This window comes from Brachycentrus maculatus, unplaced genomic scaffold (assembly GCF_059751285.1).
Source record: "Brachycentrus maculatus isolate JH-2025_06_01 unplaced genomic scaffold, ASM5975128v1 h1tg000513l, whole genome shotgun sequence".
Lineage (NCBI taxonomy): Eukaryota > Metazoa > Arthropoda > Insecta > Trichoptera > Brachycentridae > Brachycentrus > Brachycentrus maculatus.
In genome coordinates, this window is record NW_028281259.1 from 440,412 (window position 1) to 460,296 (window position 19,885).

At 36.0% G+C, this 19,885-nt stretch overlaps 1 protein-coding gene across 1 annotated transcript in view; it reads right to left on the reverse strand.

Annotated features, from left to right (window-relative positions):
• Nucleotides 1-5,419: 5,419 nt before the first annotated feature.
• The window catches only part of sff (BRSK family serine/threonine-protein kinase sugar-free frosting), a 48,492-nt gene continuing 34,026 nt past the window's right edge, over nucleotides 5,420-19,885 (reverse strand). Inside the window, exons 17-25 of the mRNA XM_088272649.1 lie at nucleotides 18,559-18,725; nucleotides 17,169-17,273; nucleotides 16,033-16,114; nucleotides 12,138-12,266; nucleotides 10,424-10,506; nucleotides 9,020-9,109; nucleotides 7,857-8,093; nucleotides 7,233-7,374; nucleotides 5,420-5,747 (exon numbers count right to left, since the gene is read on the reverse strand). Of these exons, the coding sequence (XP_088128775.1) occupies nucleotides 5,644-5,747; nucleotides 7,233-7,374; nucleotides 7,857-8,093; nucleotides 9,020-9,109; nucleotides 10,424-10,506; nucleotides 12,138-12,266; nucleotides 16,033-16,114; nucleotides 17,169-17,273; nucleotides 18,559-18,725 (1,139 nt within the window). The 3' untranslated portion in view covers nucleotides 5,420-5,643. The remainder of the gene's footprint in view (nucleotides 5,748-7,232; nucleotides 7,375-7,856; nucleotides 8,094-9,019; nucleotides 9,110-10,423; nucleotides 10,507-12,137; nucleotides 12,267-16,032; nucleotides 16,115-17,168; nucleotides 17,274-18,558; nucleotides 18,726-19,885) is intronic.

A 19,885-nucleotide genomic window follows, 5' to 3' on the forward strand; every position in this document is an offset into this window, starting at 1 on the left:
CCTGTCAGGGAAACAATGAATCATGTCCATACGTTCATTATTGTAGACCAAATACAGATTTGAATTTTTTTTTGTACTGGGCTCAAGCAACACATCAAAGTTCAAGTAGCCCCGTTCTACGGTAGCATAAATAACAAAATATATAATTATTTGTTCAAAATTTTTAATCTTCTAAAGGCATTCATCGACCGATCAAATACTCGGGTTTTTATAAATCTGTTACAGCTAAAAACATGTGTTTTATATATTTAAAAAAAAAAAAAAAAGCTTTTTTTTACGTGATGGCAGCGCCATCTGTTGAATGTCATAGTAATGAATATCATAGCAACTGAATAGTAAACATTACAAAAGTGTGCAAAGTGATCGCTTAAACTACACCATGACAGGTCGTAAGCCCCATCACGTAAAAATAAAAAAAAACCTTTTTTATCGTGATGGCAGCGCCATCTGTTGAATATCATAGCAGCTGAATAGTAAACATTACAAAAGTGTGCAAAGTGACCGCTTAAATTATACCATGACAGGTCGTAAGCCCCTTAAATGCGAAGAATACCGTATTCTTCTTCATTCATATAGAAATGTTGATCTAAAGCAATCAAAATTGGACTTGGTCCCTTTCATTGTACTGATTTTGTTCGGCATACAGGTCCTTGAATGCAGTAAGGACAGTTCTGCTCGCAGGTAACGATTTAAACAACACAGTTGTAGGATTCCGTCAAACCAACGCATCTCAAAAATAAAAACGTCGTAATATAGCAAAAACTAGCCTCCTATCTCTTGCCCCCTTCGCGGTGCAGTGGTTAGCGTGCCGGAGGTCCCGGGTTCAATTCCCGAGAGGTCCAAGAGATTGTTCGCTTAGATTTTAGCTAACATCACCCTGGAATGTACCTTTGCGTGATTAACAATCAAGATAACACTGCTTCGATTCGATGCAGTGCCTTATCGGAGGCGGATTGGGGCTAGAGGGAGACGAATTTCCTGAACAGAAATATATATATATATATATATATATATATATATATATATATATATATATATATATATATATATATATATATATATATATATATATATATATATATATATATATATATATATATATATATATATATATATATATATATATATATATATATATGTAACTAACCATCACCCCGCTTCTCCGTAGGGGAAGAACAAAGAAAATAGAACGCCACACCACTCTTTCTCTTTTCTTTCACCACTTTGTCTTTGCAAAAAAAATCTCCTCTTCTACATTCATGCATCCTCATACATACCCGCCAATTATTTCATCATCATCAATTTCCAGTTGTGCATGTTTTCGGAATGCCCAGAAAATGTACTATATCCCAGCAAAAGCGGCATATTTTTAACTTAATATTTACCCGCTACAGGGCAGAAAGTGTTGTTTTTGCATTTTGAAGAAAAGGTATTGTTTTATAATTTTTTTAAAAAAACTAAATATTTTTCAAAAGGAGAAATAACATTCAGGTTTTACCTAAAAAGATCTGTTGCACAGTCAAAAGTTCAATAAGTGGCTTGATATTTATTTTTAATACATTTAATTATATTTTTAAACATTAGAAATGATCTCCTGAAAAATCAAGTTTTTTAATATATGACGTTGTTGAAAGGAGTGAGCGATATGCAAAGGATACGAAGGTTGTTTGCAAAGACAGGTGGTTTGGCGTTCTATTCCCTGCCTATCCCTAAAGAAATCGGGGTGAAGATTAGTGAATTAGTTAGCAAATTGAACACAATTGTATAATATTGCTGTATTGTTTAAATTTCTGATTCGTTTGCCTTCCTGAAAAATTAACACAGCCTATTCTGCAGGCGATCTACAAAATTTACAACAAAATTCATCGTTTTATAGCCTTAGACTTAGAAATTACGATAATACCTTAAGTTAAGCGATGGATCATCACATTTGTCATACTTAATCCTACAGATATATACAGAAACACTCTTTAAATTACACAAATGATGAAACTTACATTAAATAAATTACATCCTAAAGCACTAATTAATGGCAGGCAATTATTGTTATATCATTACATCGACATCGTTCACGAATTTCATCGATTTCTGACAAATGTCCTCTCCGTAATGTAGAAACACTGTTTTGTATTTAAAAAGTCCAGGTTCTACTGTATTTTTGTTCTCAAATAACAAATCGTTGGCGAATTTTTAGAAATACCAATTAGTATTTCCCTAAATATGGTATTCATTTCAAATTTGTTCATATTCATATTGCGAAATATCAAACAAGTCTTCGTTTACTCAAGTTTCACATAATCTTTCTCTTGAATAACAAATAATTAACGAATTTGTAGAAATACCAATTAGTATTTCCCCAAATATGGTATTCATTTCAAATTTGTTCATATTGATATTGTGAAATATTGAATAAGTCTTAGTTTACTCAAGTTTCACATAATCTTTCTCTTGAAAAACAAATAATTAACGAATTTGTAGAAATACCAATTAGTATTTCCCCAAATATGGTATTCATTTCAAATTGGTTCATATTGATATTGTGAAATATCAAACAAGTCTTCGTTTACTCAAATTTCACATAATCTTTCTCTTGAATAACAAATAATTAACGAATTTGTAGAAATACCAATTAGTATTTCCCCAAATATGGTATTCATTTCAAATTGGTTCATATTGATATTGTGAAATATTGAATAAGTCTTCGTTTACTCAAGTTTCACAAAATCTTTCTCTTGAATAACAAATAATTAACGAATTTGTAGAAATACCAATTAGTATTTCGCCAAATATTGTATTTATTTCAAATTTGTTCGTATTGATATTGTGAAATATTGAATAAGTCTTCGTTTACTCAAATTTCACATAATCTTTCTCTTGAATAACAAATAATTAACGAATTTGTAGAAATACCAATTAGTATTTCCCTAAATATGGTATTCATTTCAAATTTGTTCATATTGATATTGTGAAATATTGAATAAGTCTTTGTTTACTCAAGTTTCACAAAATCTTTCTCTTGAATAACAAATAATTAACGAATTTGTAGAAATACCAATTAGTATTTCCCTAAATATGGTATTCATTTCAAATTTGTTCATATTGATATTGTGAAGTATCGAATAAGTCTTCGTTTACTCAAGTTTCACAAAATCTTTCTCTTGAATAACAAATAATTAACGAATTTGTAGAAATACCAATTAGTATTTTGCCAAATGCGGTATTCATTGTGATTATATTTTTATTTAATTGTTTAGATATTGAATAAGTCATCATTTACACAGGTTTCACTTAATTTTGATCTCAAATAGCAGATATCCAACGAATTTTTAGAAATACCAATTAGTATTTTACCAAATTCGGTATTTATTTCTATTAATTTCGTACTTATATTCAAATTTTGTACTGGTATTTCTAGGTGGAACTATATTTTACAAAATAAAATAAGAACTATTTAGTTTTTTTTACATGAATTTTATTTGACCAGGGTTTTGTCTTAGCCGACATCATCAGACTGGTGATCACTAATCATCACGAGTCTGATGATGTCGGTTGCGACGAAACCCGGTTGCTGGTCAAAAAAAATTAATGTGGAAAAAACTACATAGTTGTTATTTTATTCTACCTAATAGCGTCTCCGTAGTGTAATGGTCAGCGCGCTCGGCTACCTTTCTGGAGGTCCCAGGTTCGATTTCCACGGGGGTCAAATAAATAAAAGTGATTTTTTCACTCTAATATTTATTCCATATTACCCTGAAGCGGAGGGCTGATCAGCTTTCCTTCATGTGTTAACTATCAAGATAACACTGCGTTCGTATGATGCAGTGCCCTATGCACCTTTAGGGTGCGGATAAGGGTTGAAATGAATGAATATAGTAAAATATCAAAGTTAATTAAAACCCAGTAAAGACCGTTTCATCGTATTTTAAATAAATTTTGTTTTTTTTTCTTCTTTCAAATCAAGTGCCAATAATGTATTTTTTACAAACATTTTTTTAAGTATTATTATTGTGTCGGGTTGTGGTCCCGTGGTTAGTGTCGCGGACTATTAAGTCAGAGTTTCTCGGTTCGAACCCACTCCACCACAATTTGATACCTATTTCTAACAATGAGCCGCTTAGGCTCACAGAAATAGTATGAAATTGAAATATTTGTGTAAATAATAAAAACAATGATTAAAGAAAACACTTGTTTTTTACCACTTGAGTTTTATTATAGACTACATGTTTCAGAAGTTAAACTTCCATCATTCAGGTCTGTATAATAGCTAAAATATTAAATATAAAATTGTTCTATAAATAAGGAGAGGGGAAAGTAAGGAAAAGGGGTTAGTCAAGGAACGGAGTTTGAAAACAAAGGAAAAATGGAAAGCAAAGGTGAAATATTTTGAAACAATATATTATTTAATAAATTATTATTAGAATTAAAATTATTACACCTTGTTCCATATAAAGGCCAAATTATGAATTATCTTGAAAATTTAGATATCCAAAAAAAACTGAATTCTAATAATAATTTTTTAAATAATATATTGTTTCAAAATTCTTCACCTTTGCTTTCCATTTTTCCTTTGTTTTCAAACTCCGCTCCTTGACTAACCCCCTTCCCCTAACTTTCCCCTCTCCTTATTTATAGAACAATTTTATATTTTATATTTTAGTTATTATACAGACCTGAATGATGGAAGTTTAACTTCTGAAGCATGTAGTCTATAATAAAACTCAAGTGGTAAAAAACAAGTGTTTTCTTTAATCATTGTAACATGTCTTACCACAAAGTTAATGCCAAAACAATAAATAAAATAATAAAAACAAAAATATAAATTTAAAAAAAATAATAAAAAAATATTCACTTCAAGGACGGTAATATTGAAGGTATATACTGTTCCAATGCGTCATTGATTAAAAAATATCAACATTTTAGTATTTTAATGTCACAAATAATTGACAAATTTTTTATCAAGTTTGCCATTATTTTATTAAAAATATTGCTCGATTTTTAAGGAAATTTATATATATATATATATATATATATATATATATATATATATATATATATATATATATATATATATATATATATATATATATATATATATATATATATATATATATATATTTTTATATATATATATATATATATATATATATATATATATATATATATATATATATATATATATATATATATATATATATACATATATATAGTCCGCCTCCGTAGAGTAATGGTTAGCACGCTCGGCTACCGTTCTGGAGGTCCCGGGTCCGATTCCCAAGGGGGGTAAAATAAATATAAGTGATTTTTTCACTGTAATATTTATTCAATATTACCCTGGACTGGTGCCTGAAGCGGAGGGCTGATCACCTTTCCTTCATGTGTAAAACGATCAAGTTAACTCTGCGTTTATATGACGCAGTGCCCTATGCACCATTGGGCACATGCATGTTTTTATTGCTCATTTGTAAGGATGTCTGCCTCCTTATTTTTTTATTGATTAATATTTGCTAGAATTAATTGCGAACAAACGTTTTTTTTTTTAATATACAATTGCTGGTAGATGTGAAATGTTGCAAGCGTTGGAATATCCTCGTATTTCGGATGTCTTGATCAGGTCAGGGGTTGTCGGGTCACATCAGATCACGCTCAAGTGTGAGGAGGCTGGTGTTCTCTTGGTCCACAAGGACTCTCATCTCTGAGGCCTCTCCAGGCCTCCTTGCACTCTGAAGAGGATCTCTTTGTGTGGGCAGCTGAAACACAATACATTATGATATAAATATTATTATTACATATTATTTTTTTGTCCGCCTCCGTAGTGTAATGGTCAGCACGCTCGGCTACCGTTCTGGAGGTCCCGGGTTCGATTCCAGGGGGGGTCATATAAATATAAGTGATTTTTTCACTCTAATACTTATTCAACCTTGGACTGGTGCCTGAAGCGGAGGGCTGATCACCTTTCCTTCATGTGTTAGTGATCAAGATAACACTGCGTTTATATGATGCAGTGCCCTATGCACCATTGGGGTGCGGATAAGGGTTTTAATAATAATTATTTTTCAGTGTAGCCATTCGAAAACTTACAAGCATATCGCTCACTCCTTTCGACAACGTCAAATATCAAAAAACATGTTTTTTCAGGAGATCGTTTTTAAAGTTTAAAAATATAATAAAATGTAAAAAAAATAAATATCGAGCCACTTTTTGATCTTTTTACTGTGCAAAAGATATTTTTAGGTAAAACCTTAAGGTTTTTTCTCCATTTGAAAAATATTTAGTAAATTTAAAAAAATAATTAAACAATAACTTTTCTTCAACGTGCAAAAACAACACTTTCTGCCCTGTAGCGGGTAAATATCAAGTTAAAAATATGTCGCTTTTGCTGGGATATAGTACATTTTCTGGGCATTCTGAAAACATGCACAACTGAAAATTTACAATTTTTGATATATGACATTGTTGAAAGGAGTGAGCGATGTGTAGAGCCTAAGTATGCCCCACTAATGCCTTTAAAATAATACATATATACAGTATCTAATATAAAAATACACTAATAGAGAAACAAAAAGTCTTAAACATAAAATAATAATGAAATAACAAATAGTAAGCACTGGTCAATACACGTCTCCTTCACACACTATCAGCGAGCAGCGAGAGAGAGTGAAACACAACGTTTCCATTTATCCATTATAACATGGAGAAGAAATGCTGAGAAAGTACACACTTCAAGGTGGATAACAATATATTAAATAAATCTATACTTTCAAAAGAATTTCAACAATCTCTCTTTTGTACATTTTCACCTTGCATATATCGCTCACTCCATTCAAGAACGTCATAAATCAAAAAACGTCAATTTTCAGTTGTGCATGTTTTCAGAATGCCCAGACAATGTACTATATCCCAGCAAAAGAGACATATTTTTAACTTAATATTTACCCGCTACAGGGCAGAAAGTGTTGTTTTTGCATTTTGAAGAAAGGGTATTGTTTAATTATTTTTTTAAATATACTAAATATTTTTCAAATGGAGAAAAAACCTTCAGGTTTAACCTAAAAAGTTCTGTTGCACAGTAATAGGTTCAATAAGCGGCTTGATATTTATTTTTAATACATTGTATTATATTTTTAAACTTTAAAAACGTTCTACTGAAAAATCAAGTATTTTGATTTATGACGTTCTTGATATGTTTAAGCAAGGTACAAAAAATAATAGAAATAAAAAAATATATAAAAAACCTCGGGCTTCAGCTGTCTCCCGACAGAGCGCCATCCTCAGGGCGCCTTGGTCCAAGGAGCTGGAGGCCGTGGAAGCCCGTCTTGAAGGTGATCCAGACCCTGAGGAAGCCCTCCTAGAGACGCCAGAAGACTTGACGCTGCACTGGAAACCAACAATACAACAAAATATGACAAATAATTCAAACCTAAAAAAAATAAAATACTAAATCTTGTAGTGCAGAGCTGATCTACCTGCGTTGAAACAATTAACGTTCAATATAATATGCAGTGATATATATTGGTTCATATATATATAGAACTTCCAAGAATTTGAGTAGTGTGGTTGTCAATAATGGGTACAATTGGTGAATGTTACACATGTAAAGTGATCACTTAAACCACCCTATGACGTCGTCAGCCCCGTAAATGCCCAGACATCCATATTCTTCTTCATCTTTGATGAGATGTCAAACTTCCAAGAATTTGAGTAGTGTGGTCAATAGCGGGTAGGTATAATTAGTGAATGTTACACGTGTGTAAAGTGATCACCAGCCTATGACGGTCGTCAGCCCCGTAAATGCTCAGACTTCCATATTCTTCTTCACCTTTAATGAGATGTCAGCAAAATAATATTTATTGACTTACATGGATCTTGAAGGACCCTCCGGGCGTGGTATTGGAGCAAGAGGCCACAGAAGAGCTGGACCCGTTCTGATTTTGATTCTGGCTCACTACCGGTGCGTGGTGTTGGCTATGCTGGCTATGTTGGCTGTGCTGGCTATGCTGGCTATGTTGGCTGTGCTGGCTGTGTTGGCTAGAGGAGCTGTAGTGTCTGGAATTTCCGTTTCCGGCGTCGTGTGTCGAGGTACTTCCGTCTCCGTTCTGTGGTGAGATTAGGAAAATAAATGTTCCAGTTAGATGAAGGGCATATGTGGTTATGTCTGTGTATTTCGATGATATTCAAGTCTGTTGAATTACTATCCATTTGTGAAAGGGATCCAAGACCATTGCGAATACAAGACTTAAACTATATATTCTCCATTTTACATTATCCTCCCCCACTAGCGCATAGGACACTGAATCAAATTGAAACTTTGTTCAATTGATCACTTATTATATGAAGGCAAAGTTATCTTCCTTCAAGGCAACGCAGTCATTTGCTTCAGATACCAGTCTAGGGTAACATAAAATAAATATTAGTATGTAAAAACTAATATAATATATATTTTGGCCCAAGCGCTACACTAACTAACCTAAACTAACTAATAAGAGGCGTAGCTCGGCAATACGTTTGTCAACACAATTATGGGAGCTTTTACATTGCCGTTAATAATAAAACTCATAAGAGCATACAATTTATATATATAAATCAAAATATGTGAAGAGAAAAAAAATATATATCACTCATTCCTTTCAACAACATCATATATCAAAAATTGAAAATTTTCAGTTATGCGCGTTTTCGGAATGGCCAGAAAATGTACTATATCCCAGCAAAAACGGCATATTTTTAACTTAATATTTACCTGCTACAGGGCAGAAAGTGTTGTTTTTGCATTTTGAAGAAAAGAAATTATTTTTTAAATATACTAAATATTTTTCCAATGGAGAAAAAACATTCAGGTTTTAACTAAAAAGATCTGTTGCAAAGTAAAAAGTTTAATAAGTGGCTTGATATTTATTTTTAATACATTTCAATATATTTTTAAACTTTGAAAACGATCTCCTGAAAAATCAAGTTTTTTGATTTATGACGTTGTTGAAAGGAGTGAGCGATATATTTAAAAACATAATTAATTTTATGGTACCTGATTCACCCCATCCAGCGATGTGTGCGAAGTTGGACTCTTGACGCTGTCGAACACTGACGAGTCGCAGCTCCCCATCTCGGCCTCCAACTGGAAATTCCACAATTAATCATATCATTTTTGCCACGTTGAAGCCAGCATCATGCTTATTGACAGTCTGGAGTGTCTGCATAATCATATACCAGCCAATGCTTAGAGATATTACATTTCGTTTTGTCGCACAGAGCTATTATGAAGAACATTTTGAGTGTGTCCAAATACTTGTTCACAAATCTGGATCATCTCTAATTATAGGAAATAATTTTCATATTATTTTTTGACATCTCATCAAAGATGAAGAAGAATATGGAATATTCATCTCACCAATAGATGTCTCTAGTGAAGTTATAGTGATTCAAGAACAATGTTTCTGAATTGGCTCATATATATAGAACTTCCAAGAATTTGAGTAGTGTGGTTGTCAATAATAGGTAGAATTAATGAATGTTAGACATGTGTAAAGTGATCACTGAAACCAGCCTATGACGGTCGTCAGCCCCGTAAATGCCCAGACATCCATATTCTTCTTCATCTTTGATGAGATGTCAAAAAATAATACGAGCTGTGGTGACATTTTTGTGTGTATCCAAATCCTTGTTCACAAATCTGGGCTTCTCCTCTTGGAGTAATTTTTACATGTTGACATCTCGACACAGATGAAGAAGAATATGCCAGCCTGGATATTTACAGGGCTTACAACTTGTCATGGACTGGTTTAGTAGTCACTCAGTCAGCTTATGATAGGTCGTCAGCCCTGTAAATACCCAGACTGTCATTGACAGTCAGCAGTCCGCCTTCTCCTGAGGAGTGCAACGTGGTTTCCTCCCAGCAATGAGCAAATGCTGACAAGTTCCTGACTGGCCCACACTAGATTATCCCTCCTGTTCCCAACACAGATTCAAATAAAAACATATTTAATTAGCTAGAAGAAACAAAAATCCACTAAATGATCTATAAACCTTGTACATAATAAAAAAAAAATACCCAGACTTCCATATTCTTCTTCATTTATGTTAAGTTGTCAAATTGTAGCCCTGATGTGTTAACAAGGATTTGGACACACGCAAAAATGTCGTGAATATGTTTTGTATTTTGAGTCAATAAAGGCGTAAGTAATACATTGTGGCTTTGAACTCAACATAGAACTAGGCGTAAGCAATGTGCTATGGGCTTGGACTCAACATAGCAGATATAAGCAATATATTTTGAATTTGGAACAATGAAGAAGATTATTAAGGCGTAAGCAAAAATATTATGCCCTTGGACTAAACATAGAAGTAGGTTCGCAATATTTTGTGGGCTTGGACTCAGCATAGTAAAAGAAATAGATAAAGTGAAGAAATGAGGGTTTATTACATTGTATACCTGTCTTGCGGACGGAGTTTGCAGTCGGTCGCAGCTGTCTGTGGAGCCGCCACTGAGACTCTCACTGACGGACTCACCGCCTCCTATACATGTGATAAGAAAAACATAGATATATTAAAATAGAAACATTCATCAGACGCATTACTGTGTTAAATTGTGTTATATGACTTGCTGATGGATGTGCAGCAAAAGTCATGGTTTTTTTAAGAAGCTTTAAACAGGGATGTGTAATGTCACTGTGACTGTTTAGTCCATACATGGATAATTGCATTGGCAATTGACTTGACTGTCTGTTGCATTTTGTATGCTGACGATGCTGTGTTTCTTGCCGATAGTAGAGAAGACCTGCAGGAGCTGGTGACAAGGGTGTATGGTGTGTACAAGGGAAGTGACTTGCTCATGAATGTGCAGCTAATCCAAAGTCATGGGTTTTGAAAGAGATGAATGTAGATCTGGGTAGGAAATAGTAGTGAATGGGGAAATTATGGAACAGGTAGATGGCTTCCTATATATCTGGGGAGTATGTTTTCTAGGGATGGAAATGAGAGGGAACGGTACATTGAAGTCAGTTATAGCAAATAAAGACCAATCAGCGAAAGCTAAACTGGCAGTACACAATGGATTCAGCTCTGACAAAGAGAAATGCAGAGAAACTCAGGTGTACACAGCGATCCATAGAAAGATCCATGCTTGGTTTTAGCCTTAGGATGAAATAAAAAATGAAGTTACCTAGAAAATTATCAAGTAGAGGATATCATGGATCGTGTGGCAAAACTCGAATGGCGATGGGCAGGATATATTGCAAAACAGTAACCCACAAAACGGACCCCAATTTTTTACGATGGAGATCTCGGGAGAACAAAAGAGGTGTCGGAAGACCCCAAAAGAGATGGTCCGACGACATAGCCGCTGTGGGGGGTAGAAACTGGCTGCAAGCAGCAACCGTCCGGAGGAAAAAAGGGAATGACTAATGTGCAAAGGCAAATAGCCGCATGTTAAAAACAGTAGTTTTGAGATAAACGAGTTTAAAGTTAACTTAAATGATGTTTTTTGCCAACACATGTCACTCACTCCTTTCAAGAACGTCATAAATCAAAAAAGGTAAATTTTCAGTTGTGCATGTTTTCGGGATGCCCAGAAAATGTACTATATTCCAGCAAAAGAGGCATGTTTTAAATTTAATATTTACCCGCCACAGGGCCGAAAATGTTGTTTTCACATTTTGAAGAAAAGGTATTGTTTAATTATTTTTTTAAATATACTAAATATTTTGCAAATGCAAAAAAAAACCTTCAGGTTTTACCTAAAGAGATCTGTTGCACAGTAAAAAGTTCAAAAAGTGGCTTGATATTCATTTTTAATACATTGTGTTATATTTTTAAACTTTAAAAACGTTCTCCTGAAAAATCAAGTTTTTTGATTTATGACGTTCTTGAAAGGAGTGAGCGATGTATCAAATTAATATAATTTTTCAGCTATTTGGATAATTAATATCTCGGTAAAGGAAAGAGATACAGCAAAACTGTGATTGTATGTGATAGAGGGTTGGTATAAGAATGCTTTGGGCCGTGTTACGCCAAACAGCCGCAACTTGAGTTACGGCTAGTTGCCTTTACACATTAGAAGAGGTCTATATCCAGCAGTGGAGGTCAGAGGGCTGATGACGAAGGAAGTGAAGAAGAGTTACGTTGTTGATATGATGATTTCTGCATACCATGATGAGGTTGGTGCTTGCGCTGGGCCCTGGGCGACCTCGGGGGAGCCGGTCTGGAGGCGCTGCCCGCACTTCTGCACACGCAGTTCTGGATGTGCTCACAGACGCGCCGGAACCTTCTGATGTTACCTGCAAACAAATACATAGTTATATAAAACATTCCACGCTGGTCGCATGACCCCTGTCAGACCATTCAGCATCTCATCTCTGGCGTCATCCAATAGCACACAATGCCACAGGATGTGTTCGGCCGATTGATGTTCATCGCCGCAAGCACAGCCCGAAACAGAAGAAAGTCCAAGCTTATAAAGCTTGTCTCTAAACTCCCCGTGTCCAGAGACCATTTGTGCAGTATGATGATCAAAAACCAAAAACTCGCTACACATCCTGTGTCTGATGGAAGGTAAAAAAGAGCACGTCCATCTCCCTGTTGGTGCCATATCCCATCTATTCTGCCATTGATTGAGAGTTAAGCCTCGCATGACGTTACATAACTCGCTAAATCCTGTCTCGGAAGGGCACAGCACGATACCGAAGTATTCCAAACTCTCTCCTTTCCTCACAGACCGTTTTGCTACTGCCTCTTTGGTCTCCAAGTCTATCGGGAGAACTCCTGCGAGCACAGGAAGGGTCTCAGACGCCACAGTCCGATATGCCCTTGTCAGTGCCAGCAAGGGAACCCTCTGTCCACGAAGGAGTGCCAGTCTAGCCACCCCGATATCCAAACGATGTACCCATACCTGAGCCGCATACGTATTGTATTCTGTTTTTTATTTTTTGGAAACATTGTTTTTTTTTTTTTTTTTGTTCTTATTGTTTTTATTTTATTAAAATTAAAAGAGGTAATGAGGGGATCCCGAGGGGTGGGGATGAAGTGTCGGCCTCTGTCCGTACATCCTCCTCCCCCCTCATTAATTGAATAGAGCAATATTTATTTCTTCGGAAATATTTTGAAGATTTTCCTCTATGTGCAGCTGACAGAGAGTCCCTCAGGACTCTATAACTGCTGCGGGTGGATGGTGGGCTCAGATTCCAAAAAAAAAAAAAAAAGTTATATAAAACAATTTGAATGTGTCCAAATACTTGTTAACAAAATCTGGGTTATCTCCAATTACAGGAGATTTTTTTCATATTCTTCAATACAAAGATTCTTTTCATCTCACCAATAGATGCCTCTAGTGTAGTTCTAGTGATTCAAGAACAATGTTTCAAAATTGGTTCATATATATATAGAACTTCCAAGAATTTAAGTAGTGTGGTTGTCAATAATGGGTAGAATTGGTGAATGTTACACGCGTGTAAAGTGATCACTTAAACCAGCCTATGACGGTCGTCAGCCCTGTAAATGCCCAGACTTCCAAATTCTTCTTCATCTTTGATGAGATGTCTAAAAATAATATGAAAATACTTAGTTCATTAGCACATCTCATGATGGACCGATCGAGTGTCGCGGGCTTATTGTCAGCATATTCTTCTATTTCTTCTGACCCAATAGTGCATAGGACACTGCATTGTATTGACCCAGCGTCATCTTGATCGTTACTCACATGAAGGTAAGGTGCCCTATGCACCATTAGGTGCATAGAATGGTGAATGTTACACGTGTGTTAAGTGATCACTCGATCAGCCTGTAATTATTCACAACGTTTTAAGTGTGTCCAAATACTTGTTGACCAATCTGGGTTTCTTGGTTACTATATTTTACATATTTTTGACATCTTGACATTTTTTTTCTAACCCTTTTCCGCACTCAATGGTGCATAGGGCACTGCATCGTATTGACGCAGTGTTACCTTGATTATTTTTTTAAATATGCTTCTTGTGCCCATTTATTATACCTGTTTGTTGTTTTTATCTTTTGCCATGTATTAGTTTTGGTTATTTAAAAAAAATCTTTTTTGTTACTTTATTATTTGTGTTCCAGTCTTGTTAACCTTAATCCCATGTCCCGAAATGAGAAATAGAAATTACTCATCGGGAATATTATATGTATATATGACTTATGTATGTAATATGTTTTGAAATAAATAAAAAAAATAAATAAATAAATAGTTAAATGAAGGCGAGGTGATCACTCCTGCGTTACAGGAACATATCCAGGGTAATAATATATAAATATAATAATAATAATAATAAAACCCTTATCCGCACCCCAATGGTGCAAAGGGCACTGTGTCATATAAACGCAGTGTTATCTTGATCGTTGATACATGAAGGAAAGGTGATCAGCCCTCCGCTTCAGGTACCAGTCCATGGTAATTTTGAATAAATATTACAGTGAAAAAATCACTTATATTTATTTTACCCCCCTTAGGAATCGAACCCGGGACCTCCAGAACGGTAGCCGAGCGTGCTGACCATTACACTACGGAGGCGCACTCTTATATAAATATAAGAGTGTAAAATCATCAATATATATTTTCATCCTCCACTGGGAATCGAACTCTGGATCACCAGCACGGTAGCTAAACACGTTTACCATTACACCACGGAGGCGGAAAAAAGCCTCAGCTTATAAATCTAAATCATTAAAATATAATATAAATCATTAAAATATTTTAAATCTTTTTGAGTATAAAAATGAGAATTTTAAACATTCGTCTAAAATATTGTGTTGTTTATATGAATTACTTGATATACAACATTTTGAGTGTGTCCAAATACTTGTTCACAAATACAATAATAATCCAGGATTCGGATCTCACATACTAATATAAGAGTTTCTGCTTAATAAAAAGCTTCTTTACATCTCACCAATAGATGTCTCTAGTGAAGTTCTAGTGATTCATGAACAAGGTTTCTAAATTGGTTCAAATATATAGAACTTCCAAGAATTTGAGTAGTGTGGTTGTCAATAATGGGTAGAATTGGTGAATGTTACACGTGTGTAAAGTGATCACTTAAACCAGCCTATGACGGTCGTAAGCCCCGTAAATGCCCAGACTTCCATATTCTTCTTCATCTTTGATGAGATGTCAAAAAATAATTACTTGATAATTAAAGTAAGTTACGTTAGTACGTTTTTCATCTGTCCATCCATACGTCCGCTTATAAGAAATAAGAAAGGAATGCAAAGCTGAGATAAGCATTATCAATCAAATTAAGAAAGGTGTGTTGAGATGGTTTGGACATGTAGAACCAATGAGTGAGGAAAGAACGGTAAAACAAATTTATGAGGCGAATGTAATTGGAAAAAGGAGCATAGGAAGACAGAGAAAAACTTGGCACGATCAGGTATGCCAAATACTTGAAAGCGGTCAGGTTAGGAGTCGAAACAATCGGCGGGTATTTATGAGGAGATGCATGAACGTGGAAGAGGCGAAGAATATTTGCAAAGACAGAGTCGTGTGGTGTTTTTTTGTCTCTGCCTATCCCTACGGGCGAAGTGGCGTGATGGTTAGTTAGTTAGTTAGTTTTAGTGAGTTTTTGGGGCACAGCAGGGTGGATACAGTCCCCAGCATGTACCCAATGGGCGCTTTGGGATATAAGTTAGAAGCAATAATAATAATAACCTTGGATGATTTATATAGCGCCATTTTCGTAAAAAAACTACCTCAAGGGCGCTTATACAGGTATGGATTATGATATGAAAATGATAATGAGAGAAAATTAAAAAAATATATTAATAAAAAACGTCGTCAATCGGCTGAGTCTGAAGGCAGGACTGCGCTTTCTTCTCGGTCTTCTTGGGCTGGAGCATGGCCAAGATGCTGGACAGGACGCCTCACTGTGTAATGGTTATGCCGGAGCGCAGCTTGTTAAGGTCCCGTCATTGTGGATATTCAACTGCAGATGGCGGAGGTAATGCTGGTCTTCTTGTTGTCACTGGAGGCATTGATGGGCATTTCCAACACCCTGGCAGCTAGGTACTCCTCAATACACAATATGTACTAACCTGATAGAAGTGTGAAGGTGATGGCATAAAGATATTCCTTCCCGTTCTCTCCTGGCTGTTTTGTAATCGTCGATATATCGACCTGGATGAATCAGAAAATCATACGTTTAAATGGCTTCGAAAAAAATGTATCGCACATATCGCTCACTCCTTTCAACAAGTCATATTTCAAAAATCGACAATTTTCAGTTGTGCATGTTTTCGGAATGCCCAGAAAATGTACTATATCCCAGCAAAAGCGGCATATTTTTAACTTAATATTTACCCGCTACAGGGCAGAAAGTGTTGTTTTTGCATTTTGAAGAAAAGGTATTGTTTAATTTTTTTTTAATGTACTAAATATTTTTCAAATGGAGAAAAAATATCAGGTTTTACTTAAAAATATCTGTTGAACAGTAAAAAGTTCAATTAATGGCTTGATATTTATTTTTAATACATTTTATCATATTTTCAAACTTTAAAAATGATCTCCTGAAAAATAAAGTTTTTTGAAATATGACGTTGTTGAAAGGAGTGAGCGATATATAAATACATAATTGCTTAAATTTTATTAATATAAATCTCAAACTAAAGTATTCTTTTCAAAGGTGATTGACATCAACAGAATGGTCTGAGTGACATTATCAGCGTTCAAAGAGGCATAGCCGAACCCTCTTCTAGTGGAACGGAAGGCCTGTTGAGGACAGTCAGCAGTCCGGCTTCTCCTGAGGAGTGCAACGTGGTTTCCTCCCAGCAATGAGCAAATGCTGACAAGTTCCTGACTGGCCCACACTAGATTATCCCTCCTGTTCCCAACACAGATTCAAATAAAAACATATTTAATTACTCAGAAGAAACAAAAACCTACAATGATCTATAAACCTTGCACATAGTAAGCAAAGTAATTAATAAATGCAATTCCCATCTAAAAACAGGAGCTAAAGGTGGAGACTGACCGGAGCATTTTGTAACATCGCTCGCGGCGAGCATCAGCGAACATCCGAAACTATGGATGGGGCCCTCGGCTCGCTGTACCGACTGCCTGAATGCTTGCATCGTAACATGTTACGTTACCACCAAATGTGGAGACCTCTCCACCTTAAGACGATAAGTTGGGATGGAGCCAGGAAGAAGAAGACGTAAATATGTATACATACCTGAAAACGAACGTGGCGTTGGAACATAGCAGGCGCTGTGGACCCTCTCCTGTATTCGACTCGGAAAGACATTGGACTCAAGACACTGTGGGACAGTTCCGCTATCTGAAATGCATTCAAATCAAATCAGGACTTGCATTTATAACAAACATTATGTATTTATACATGACAATAACAATTTACAGTATTGCAATAAAATAATTACACCTGAAAATAATTACAACCTAACCTTACAGCAAGTCTTACTCATAAAATAAAAGTCACCCAGCGTGCTATGGATGCTACCCGACGAATAGGCACACTCAAGTGGCAATGGGCAGGACATGTCTGTCGAAGAGACGACGGTCGATGGGGAAGAAAAGTATTAGAATGGCGCCCAAGAACTGGCAAACCAAGCATCGGCCGACCCCCTACAAGATGGTATAAGAATAATAGCGGGAGTGACCTGGATGCGGAAGGCGGAGGATCCAAGAGGATGGAGACTCATGCGGGAAGCCTACGTTCAACAGTGGACGGACACAGGCTGATGATGATGAATTACACCTGGACTTTAATTAATCACTTTCTACCTTGTCCCTTCCAACGAGAAGCAACCATCGACAGACACTTCTTAAAGACATGATCACTACTGGAATTCTTAAAGGTCACAGGCACCAAATTAAATATCTTTGATGCGAGGAATGAAAAGGTTTTTTGTGCGAAACTTGTTTTATTGTTGTATATTAATGATATTGAGATTGTTGCTGCGGACATTTGGCCCCCCATGGAGTGTTGCGGACATCTAGCCATCAGCGACTTAGTTATAGGATAAAATAGTTATCGAAATGCGATCTCTCAGAAGAATGTGCGACAAAATGATGTATGATAGATGTACGAATAGTGAAATAAGGAAGGAATGCAAAGCTGAGATAAGAGATTATCGATAAAATTAAGAAAGGTGTGTTGAGATGGTTTGGACATGTAGAACGAATGAGTGAGGAAAGAACGGTAAAACAAATTTATGAGGCGAATGTAGTTGGAAAAAGGAGCAGAGGAAGACCGAGAAAAACATAGCCAATCAGGTATGCCAAATACATGAAAGTGGTCAGGTTAGGAGTCGTAACAATCGGCGGGTATGTATGAGGAGATGCATGAACATGGAAGAGGCGAAGAATGTTTGCAAGGACAGAGTGGTGTGGCGCTCTATTCTCTCTGCCTACCCCTGCGGGGAAGCGGCGTGATGGTTAGTTAGTTAGTTAGGATAAAATGATTGTATCATCAAATCATAGAATAGCGTCTAGAATTAAGCTTCTATGTAAGCCTTGTATTTGTATGTGATTTAATGTGGCCCCCCAGTGGCATAGCAACACGGGTAACGTCGGTTACAATTGTATTCAGATAGCCAACTTACACTCAGGAAAGCATGTATGAGGTCTGCCTTGACCGTAGCGAGGGGCTTTCCCTTCACTAGGGCTGTGAAGGTCTCATCCTTCTCTGTGGCCAGCAGGGATCCGAACCAGGACTTCTTCGTCAGCTCCGGCGAGGACTCTGGAGTCAGGTGAACCTCTTCGGAAGACGCTGAAAACCACAAAAAAAGATAATACAATATCCTAATCTTCCCCAATAAAATGCTACATGTTCTATGGACTGATATGGTCAGCAGCATGAATGTTGCCAAAGAGGAATGAAAGTAGACTGAATGCAGTCGGAATGCCATCTCTTAGTGCGGCAAGACTATGTATGGTAGATGTTCTGATGGTGATATAAGGAAAGGGTGCAAGGCTGAGATGAGCACTATCCAGCAAACTAAGGAAGGCGGGTTGGGATGGTTTGGGAAGGATGAGAGTAGACTGGATGCAGTCGGGATGCCATCTCTCAGTGCGGCAAGACCATGTATGGTAGATGTTCCAATGGTGATATAAGGAAAGCGTGCAAGGCTGTGATGAGCATTATCCAGCAAACTAAGGAAGGCGGGTTGAGATGGTTTGGGAAGGATGAGAGTAGACTGGATGCAGTCGGGATGCCATCTCTCAGTGCGGCAAGACCATGTATGGTAGATGTTCCAATGGTGATATAAGGAAAGCGTGCAAGGCTGTGATGAGCACTATCCAGCAAACTAAGGAAGGTGTGTTGAGATGGTTTGGGCACGTGGAACCAATAAGAGAGGAAAGATCTATAAACATCTAGCTGAATATAGGAACAGAGGAAGACCAAGAATAATATGACTCGATCAAGTATTTCAAATACTTAGGCATCGTCAGAGCGGGTATGTATGAGGAGATGCACGAATGTGGAATAGGAATAGAATGTGTATATCTATGTATAATTTCGTCTTATTTATACATATGTATGACAAAAGGCAATATATCCATTTATTTTCTGGAAATAATGTACCATAAGTTTTATAAAACGTGCAATATTTTTGTTCAATTTTAAAATAAAAAATATTTATTTATTTATATTTTAAATAGGTCGTTTGTTTCGTTCAAGTTTTGTTATATGGAAAAATAAATGTATCAAAAATTATCTCTAAGGAAATTGTGGTTAAAACGTTCACGAATTCTCTATTAAGTTTTCTTTATCAAATCATACATATTTCTTCATCCAGCCCTTATCCGCACATCCAATGGTGCATTGGGCATCAATCGAATTGATGCAGTGTTAAATTGATCGTTGATTATGCGAGCGGATTAGTCTTGAGCTTTGGGTGATGGACTGGGCACTTTACCGTCGTATAA